Source organism: Sebastes fasciatus, chromosome 12, assembly GCF_043250625.1.
Source record: "Sebastes fasciatus isolate fSebFas1 chromosome 12, fSebFas1.pri, whole genome shotgun sequence".
In the NCBI taxonomy this organism is placed as follows: domain Eukaryota; kingdom Metazoa; phylum Chordata; class Actinopteri; order Perciformes; family Sebastidae; genus Sebastes; species Sebastes fasciatus.
Window position 1 is genome coordinate 25,332,637 of NC_133806.1, and position 9,439 is coordinate 25,342,075.

Below are 9,439 nucleotides of genomic sequence, written 5' to 3' on the forward strand. Positions count from 1 at the left end.
AGATCAACATTAGAAAATTAGTAAATGTTCTTTCTTTGTTTTCTCTGTAATTAAAACTTAAATTTATTTATTCTTTCACATTCGGATTTTTATTTTCAACCAACAGAATCAAGTAAAACTCCAAAAGTCACAAACCGAGTTCAGATGAGATTAACTTTTTATTTAAGTATTTATTATTAATAATAAATAAACTTCATGTTTAAGCCAATTATCGAGTATAAACTTGCTTTTCTGTTCTGAGTTTTAGATTTTTGGTCGAACAAAACAAATCTGAAGACATCAGATTGGACATTTTTAACTGTTACATTATAAATTATAAAATGTTTAAAGTATCGATTAACGGAATCTAGATTAAATAAGCGACTATCAGAATCAATAAGTGGCAGATTAATCTCTCGATAATAGTAATAAATATTTGGAGGAAACGTTGAGATTTAATTTGTTTTTATTGAAAAACACTCGTTACAGCGACACAAGAAGAAGAAGACGGGAATAAAAAAATAAAATGAACTCAAGAGAGATTCACACAGGACGCCAAAAATCCAGAGACCACTTCACTTCTATTTACACAGACCAGAGTCAGGATTCAGGACCCACAGAGACCAGGAGGAGCAGAGACCAGAGTCTGGATTCACAGAGACCAGGAGGAGCAGGTACCACGGTCTAGATCCACAGAGACCAGGAGGAGCAGGTACCACTGTCTAGATCCACAGAGACCAGAGTCTGGATCCAAAGAGACCAGTAGGAGCAGAGACCAGAGTCTAGAGCCACAAAGACCAGTAGGAGCAGAGACCAGTGGGAACAGAGACCAGAGTCTGGACCCACAGAGACCAATAGGAGCAGAAACCAGAGTCTAGATTCACAGAGAACCGACTCTGGATCCACGAAGACCAGGAGGAGCATGGAGCCGCAGACCAACAGGTGGTGGGGGGGTCAAAATACAGAGAAATTCACCCCAAATGCACTGCCGTCAAAATCATCCAATCAGAGAGCTGAGGCTCATGGGTAATGTAGTCTTTACAGTCACAGACCGGACTACAGGATTAAGAAGGTGGAATTTGACCACCTGCTGAACAGACGTGAACCTCCAGTCTGGTTCAAATTGTGATTATTGATGATAAAACGGTTTGATAACTGATGACACACGCAGTCTAGTGTTTGTCATAAAAGAGACGTAAATAGGAAGTCGAACTGAGTTGAAAACATTAGAAGTGTGAACTCCTAGTCCGGATCAATAATCAATAAAACGAAAAGGTCAAACAGGTAGATATAGTTTGTCTGATGCAGTAACATGTGAGCAGTTTGTGTATTTATACACAGTTGGTACTCTGTACAGTACTTCAGTTAAAGTACTGAGTCACTTTCCAACATGTAAGTCTGTTAATCAGAGAAGTTGTGAATAAAGTTTTCAGACTGATGGTATAAAATTTGCAGTTTCTTCAATGGAGTTTGGAACAGTCAGAGAACCAATCGCAACACTGAGTATTGATCTGTGATCCGATCACATGTTACCAGGAAAACGATGACATCATCAGTCAAATGACAGCCATGTATAACGAGTGTTTGGTGAGAACTGATCCTGAACCTGCTCTCCGTTTCCTGTCTATCTGCGGCGACTCCCGGTGGGGTCAGAGGTCCCTCTAGGAGGAGTAGGGGAGGGGGGGGTGGTTACAGGTGGCGAAGGTGATTCAACTATTCATCATCATCATCGTCACCATCATCCTCTGCATCTCTCTTCCTCTTCTCCCCTTGAACATCTGCACCGTCCACATCTGTGAGACACAAAATTATTTTCAAATTAAAGCCACGATTCCTCTTTAATATCAGAGAATCACTAAGTCTGAGATTTCCAGAATAAAAGTCAACCTTTCAAGGCATAATATTATAAAAATCACAACATGAGAACAAAGTTAGAAAAGAGAATAAATCGTTACTGTATCTACCCAACAGAAACAAACTGACTCCGACCATTTATTAGCTTTTGATCAGGTTACATGATCTTCCTCAGCAGATGAAGTTGGTATATATTAAGTAGTATAGTAAATATTCAAATTTATATGTATTCTGAGCATCTTAAAAGATTTATCTTTCATCTGCAGAGGCAAGTCATGTAATACGACTGAAAGCTCCAGAACAGCTATTGAATGGTTGAGATTATTTGGTCTGTTATGGATATCTTATAATAACTGTACTAGAAAACTGAAAAAAGTCAGAAAAATGGGTTCTATGGGTACCCACGAGTCTCCCCTTTACAGACATGCCCACTTTATGATAATCACATGCAGTTTGAGGCAAGTCATAGTCAAGTCAGCACACTGACACACTGACAGCTGTTGTTGCCTGTTGGGCTGCAGTTTGCCATGTTATGATTTGAGCATATTGTTTTATGCTAAATGCAGTACCTGTGAGGGTTTCTGGACAATATTTGTCATTGTTTTGTGTTGTTAATTGATTTCCAATAATAAATATATACATACATTTGCATAAAGCAGCATATTTGTCCACTCCCATGTTGATAAGAGTATTAAATACTTGATAAATCTCCCCTTAAGGTACATTTGGAAGAGATAACAAATGTACGATTAATTTGCAATTAATCGTGATTAAACATTTTAATGGATTGACAGCCCTACATAAAATATAAAACGAGAAAATTATTTAAACAAACAAAACAATAAATATTAAAAACTTCTTTCCATTATTGCACATATAGAGTCAAACCTTTCAAAAGAAAACAACTCTGTATCACAGCAGAGCTTTTAAAACACAAACCTCCGTCTTCCTCCTCCTCCTCGTCGTCCTCCTCTTCTTCAACATAGTCTCCATCGTCTTCCTCATCCTGAGAGAAAGAACAAACACGAGTTGCCGTTTGTGTTTGAGTGAGTGAAGAGCGCTGCTCGCTGGTCACAGAGTGGAACAGCTGAACTGAACATGAGGTCGACTCACCTGGATTCCCTCCTTCATCAGGTACGACAGGCCGACCTCGTCCTCGTCTCCCTCAGAGCTGTCAGCATCCTCATCCTCATCCTCTTCATCGTCATCATCATCGTCGTCGTCATTGTCGTCTTTAGGTGGACCGGCTTCATCGTCGTCGTCGTCTGGAACAAAATGTCAGGTTTTACTTTTAAATGTGTTTCACCAGCTACAAGTAAAATAAAGTTAGAAGTTGATTAAAAACAAACGATGAATCTTTTAGTTTCAATCGCTGACCTTAATGTCACTGTGATCACTAGTTTACATTAAGTCATGTTTCACACAACAACTTCCTGTTTTCTGATATCCAAAGCTTTTCCAGAGTTGCGTTTGTTTTACAGTTTGTGCGGTCACCAAACACACCTGCAACTTACGTCTTATTAAAAAGTAAGAGGCTCCATCTAGTGGCGCAACGGCATACTGCAGCAAATTTACACAACATTTTACAATTCATGTCCTCGGCTTCTGCAGGTATAAAATACGACATATTTAATCTGTTAAATTATTATCGATTAATCACAAGGGCTGGGATGATACACCTATCTCCAGATTCAATACCATCATGATACTTGGGTGCCGATCTGATCCGTATTCCGATTTTTGAGTATTGTGATTTTTGTCAACACTAGATCCTAGTGACGGGAAAGCTAGCAATGACGAATAATTCCTGACAATGACTGATATATTTGACTTCAGGACATCTCTGACTACATACATGCTGAAAATCAAACATTTTTACAGTATTCATTTAGATATTTTCCAAAGTAAAAGTCCCTAGAAGTGTATGATTCAACTTTTCCCCATGGTCTAGTGTTAACAAAGTTAACAAAAATCACAATAAATCGTAATATCGAATCACAATACACATCGAACCACCACCAAAGTATTGTGATAGTATCGAATCAGGATAGGTGTATCGTCCCAGCCCTAGCGACAACGGGGAATTATTCTATAATATTATTGCTAGTATCAACGTTACCAGTTATCTAATGTTAGACAGTTTGATGTTAACGGTAATGTTATAGTTAACGCCCGCTACGTTACCCATGAGGAGTCAAAACTCTGCAACAGCTTGAATCCTGTTACTAATGTTAACCACGTATTTACTCCTCTTCATCCCCTCTGGGTAATAAGGCTGCAATGAGATCTCTGCATCCCATTTTGACACTTTCTACCCCATGACATCACTAATTTGAGTTTCAGCACTCTTGTTTTTGGATTTGGGAGAGAATTGTTCATGTTTACTAATATTTTTTTGGACTGTCTTGAATAACATGTATGAATTATGAAACTGGGCGTTGTTGCCCTTTAAACATGGCGTTGGTTCATCAGCAGGCGGAGTCTCACCGTTGTCGCCCTCTGAGTCAGGCACCTCATTGTCCTCTTGGTCGTATCCGTCCAGGAAGGTGATCTGAGGCAGCAGCTCGAAGATGCTCTCTCTGTAGTCGTCTAGCGTGGACACCTCACAGCTGTACAGGTCCAGACTCTTCAGGTTCTTCAGGTTTTGCTGCAGAACAGAAAGTCACCATGCTGATGAGGAGGAGGAGAACGCACAGAAACGTTCAAACCATAAATCTAAACATAGATCAGAAGCTCTTATTGTGAAAAGCTTGGTTTGAATGAGTCTAACAAACTGAACCAGGATGAATCTGATCAGAGGTCAGCCAGTCAGGTCTGGTTTATTTTATGACTTCAGACCTGAGACATCGAGCACAGAAGAAAAACAGACCAATGATCAGACAGCGAATTAAATATTAGAGCAAAAACATGACTTTAGTTCCACAACAAGAGCGTCTCACATTAATATGACTGACGTTCACAGAGCAGCAGGAAAGAGGAACCTGAAAATTAACCTGAGACCAGGACCAGGTGAGTCTGGAGGACAAGTTCAAACTGATTTGAAGCTCCTTTATGAGACAGAAGTAACTGATAATAACTGTACTTATTAAGGCTGGGACGATCTCCTGATTCGATACCATAACAATACTTGGGTGCCGACTCGATATGTATTGTGATTTATTGCAGTATTGCAACTCGATGTTATGATTTATTGTGATTTTTGTAAACTTTTTTAACACTAAACCATGGGTAAAAGTTGAATCGTACACTTCTAGGGACTTTTACTTTGGAAAATATATATTAACAAGGGTGATAAAAATCAGCAGCAAAATCATCGGAGCTCAGCAGAAATGTCTGTCTGAATTGTACAACAAACAGCTGACAAAGAAAGCGCAATCCATAATTTCGGACAGTACCAACCCCCTGCATTCAGAACCAAGTTTCTGCCCTCTGGTTCCCGTCTCAGACAACCATCAGTCAAAACTAACCGATAAAATTCTCTTTCATACCCTCGGCCATTTCACTGCTCAACTCTGTAAAGTATAGGTAGTATCAGCACTTCCACCCATGCCTGTTCTTTTTTCTTTTCACTAACTTATATGGTAATATTGTAACTCTTTTAATAATTTTATACTTCAAAGTTTCACCTTTTTTTGTGTTTTAGTATGTGGGGATGTATGTGTATATTGTCTTATTGTTGTGAGATGTTGTTGTTGCTACTCCGGCAAAACCAATTGCCCTTCGGGGACAAATAAAGATCTTGAACTTGAACACAGCTACAAATATCACGACGCTCAGCTGTTGTGGGATCAGCATTGCACACCTCAAACACACCATGTGTGCTGACTGAGCGGTGTCTCACCTGAGGAGTTTACCTGAGATTTACAGGGAAGAGATGAAACTCACCAGCGTCTCGATGCTGCTCAGCTCCTTGATCTTGTTCCCGCTCAGGTTCAGGTACGTCAGGTTGGGACATTTCTCCGCCAGCTTGTCCAGACCTCCCACGATGATGTTATCACTCACCTCCAACTGAAACACACACAGAGACAAACACCTGTCAGAGCAACACACACCTGTCAGAGCTCAGCTACCAACAACTGCATCACTATGAGACAACAAGAAACCAACGCAAAAGATAAACTGAGACACAAATCAAATGTATAAATAACTGAGGTTGCGTCCGAAATTCAACACTAACTTCTGTTATTTAGTACCTAAATAGTACGTGAGATATTTTAGTATGCCCGAAACCTTAGTATGAAACCAATAGTACGTGAATCATGTACTATTTCCAGTGAAATATTACAGTACGCAACGTTGGACACTACGACGGCATAAATATCCCAAAATGCAATGCGGTAGTGACGACAACATTCATGACAGACGTTTACGGACAGCTCTGTAACATCAATAACGCATCAATTTAACTATAAGTATAAGATTTCCCTTTGATAGGTGTAATATATACTTTAAATTAATTCATACTTTGATTGTCACAAACCGTCGTTTTGGTCACATGAGGATGACGTGGGTTACCATGGTTACACGTCTCCAACCGACAAGGAGGCTCTCCAGAAGTGACGACATAAATTACTGCTCAGATACATACAACTGTTTATACACACACCAAAGTATGTTGAACAATAGTACAACTATTGAGTATGTAGTGCATAGTATGACATTTCGGACGAAGCCCGAGTCAGGACTAAACAGTGTTGCATTGTGGGAACAGGTAGTTTGTGGCTGACCTTGCGTAGTTTGGGCAGCGAGGGCAGTTTGGAGAGCGAGGAGAGGCCAACGTTCACCATGCTGAGGATCTCCAGTTCCTTGTACTCATCTGTCAGACCTTCGACCTCTCCGTCGCTGGAGCGGCAGTTATCCACCACCATCTCTGCCACCTGAACACAACAACAGATCATGTGACCACGCGTCTTCTTCTTCATCTAGCAGAAACACTGAAGTTACAGAATGAAGAAATAGAGGAAGTCAGTGAATTCAAGTTTTTATGAGTGGTTTTGGATCCGCAGCTCAGATTTTATAAACATATGAGGAGAATTTTGAAAACAGTTAAGACCAACCTTAATTGTTTTACATTAATCAGACATTACATACCCACTCAGGAAGTCAAGTTATTTATGCACTCTTTGATTTTCTCTCATTTTTCATATTGTATGACGTGGGCTCAACTGAGTTTTGAGAGCTTTACTCATTTTAGTCTTCAACTGTGTTAACAGTCTAGCCTCAGAGCCTCTGTCCAGATATATCCAAAGACAAGACAGTAATAGAGTAACTAGGAGCATGGTGAATGGCAACTATAAAACACCACATCGTAGAACTACATTTGGTCAATCAGCTTTCTCCGTAAAGGGCTGTCAACTCTGGAACACATGACCACACTAAAATCTAATTAATTCCTGATATAAAGTCCTTAACAACAAAGGTTAAGTGCTGGCTAAAAGCAAACCAGAGCTGTATCCATTTTTAGCAAATGTACTGTAAATTACCAAGGTGTATTAGTGTATTGTGGTAGGCTATGTGTATTGTATGATGTGTATTTTATTGTATTTCCATATTTGTAGTGTATTGGTGTTTTATCATATTAGATAGTTTCATGTTTTAATTACACTATACATGTAAAAGCCCAACTAGGGATAAGAGTTGAAAATTAGCAATAAACTCTCTGTGCAGCACATCAGTTTCATGCATCATCCCTATGTAATAAAAATATAAATCAAATCAAGACAGTTTCAGTCACGATCAACCAGAAGCTGGTGTTTTAACACATTGAATAAAAAGGTTTTGCATCACAAAACGTTATAAACACTTCAATATAACAGTAATATTACTATAAAAAGTTGTGAAACAAGTTCTACACATGACAACATTAATACGGTTTAAGGTTTTCAACCAGTTTCAGAGTTACAACAAAATGTAAAAAGTGTGACTTTTAGTGATTATCCTCGATCCAGACCTAAAAAACAACAATTCAGTCAGTTTAAAACCCAATTTCAGATTGGTGAAAAATAGAAAACAGGAGAAAAACTATTCTGTTTTCTTCATCCAGACCACATAAGACCGGATGCGGTTCACAAAACACTGCAAACCTGGACTACATTTACCAATATATTGTTTAAAAACATTGTTCATATTAGTAAAAACTTCTTTGTGTTTTTGTCTGATCTGGATGGATAAAACACACAGAACATGACGGAGTGATTCATCCCATCTAACAAACACTCTTTGATGAACCATCAGTGTGACCGGATGAGTGACAGAAACACACACAGCTGCTGTGTGCGCGCATCTACTGACCAACTGTCGGTAGGACACCGCGACCCTTCACGACCACCGGCTGCACAGAGTCACATTAAATCGGTTGTATGGAGGGGAATCGCTGTTAACTGGTGTCGTGAAAACGTGACTTTTCATCTCTGGATTCAACCAAACTCCCTTCAGAAAACAACTCTTTCTAGAATGCTGTGAACCAGCCACTGCTCAGTAAACTACACAGTGAGCGGGCGGGAACAGCAGGGCGAATCAACACTAAAAGTTCACACTGTAATCAAATGAAGCACTATTGTTGGGTTAAATGTGAGCCGAACTGACCAGCAGGACCTGAAGAATTGTAAAACATATTTAAATCAGGCTGGGGCTGAATATACATTTGGCCTTTAACTAAATAAAGGTATAAAATGCGGTTTTGAGAATGGATTGTGGTTGTTGACGCGCCATCAGATTGCGAGCATCGTGTAACTATTTAACACACTGGAGGTTAAAATGGTAGCCAGGGTCGGTCTGCGCGGTGAACCGGGAGGGGTTAAACAATAACGGGAACCAAAGAAAACACACTACGGGGGTGTTTGTTTCTTTACCACCGAGAATGAGCACCGACCGTCTGCCGGCTCATCCCAACCACCGACCACCGAGCAGCGGTCTGTCATGAGGGCTGGCTGCTCCTGAGGTTAGCCCGTTAGCTCGGTGGCTCGCTGGAGGAGGGAGGCTGAGCTCCGGGGAGTCCCCCACTACCACCACCCCACCACCGGGCTTCTCCAGCAGCGGCCGCGGGACTTCCCTCCATGTCGGAGCCGAGCTGAAGTTGTTTTTCTGGGTCAAAATGTCGGAAGAGAGCTCGCCGTCCCGCTCTCCCGCTGCATGTCTCCAGCGTCGTCATGACATCCTCCTCTGTCTACAGACATAAATACATTAAAGTGTTGTAGTTACTCACCTCCGCTGGGCTCCGGTTCCTCAGCTCCAGGCTCACCCGCTTCTTCATCTCCATGCTGGAGTCCGAACAGTAAAACATTAACAAAGGAAACAGAAAATAAACGGCGGCTCTGTGCGGCGCCTTCCTTCAGAGGAGACCAGCGATCACTACACCTCCATGTTCGCTCAGCAACCGACCTCCACAGCTTGACCACGCCCCTTCATTATGAATATTCATATAGCTCCAGATGCTGCGCTCCTATTGGTCCGATGAGGATCCACTCACCGAGCCCCGCCCACAACCGCTCATTATGCAAGACTCTGCTCTACGATTGGTTGGAACGGGTAAAGGCGTTACTTCATTGCGACCAATGAGAAGGCGAACATGAAACATTTAAACTTTACATACGCCCATTCTTTGTCC

At 40.9% G+C, this 9,439-nt stretch overlaps 1 protein-coding gene across 1 annotated transcript; it reads right to left on the minus strand.

Annotated features, from left to right (window-relative positions):
- Positions 1-427: 427 nt before the first annotated feature.
- Positions 428-9,222, minus strand: LOC141779518 (acidic leucine-rich nuclear phosphoprotein 32 family member E-like). The gene is made up of 7 exons (XM_074654395.1): positions 9,038-9,222; positions 6,561-6,710; positions 5,719-5,841; positions 4,321-4,480; positions 2,947-3,098; positions 2,773-2,839; positions 428-1,772 (listed from the first exon to the last, which is right to left on the minus strand). The coding sequence occupies exons 1-7, from the start codon at positions 9,113-9,115 to the stop codon at positions 1,693-1,695; spliced, it is 810 nt and encodes a 269-aa protein (XP_074510496.1). The 5' UTR covers positions 9,116-9,222; the 3' UTR covers positions 428-1,692.
- Between the last annotated feature and the right edge of the window lie 217 nt (positions 9,223-9,439).

Bases quoted from the DNA above. Each gene is read 5' to 3' on its own strand.
- LOC141779518 (XM_074654395.1), bottom strand. From the start codon at position 9,115: ATGTTTTACTGTTCGGACTCCAGCATGGAGATGAAGAAGCGGGTGAGC. The intron at 5,842-6,560 runs GTCAGCCACAAA...TGTGTGTTTCAG, and splicing joins CGCTGCCCAAACTACGCAAG to TTGGAGGTGAGTGATAACAT. The intron at 3,099-4,320 runs GTGAGACTCCGC...ATTTTGTTCCAG, and splicing joins TGACTCAGAGGGCGACAACG to ACGACGACGACGATGAAGCC.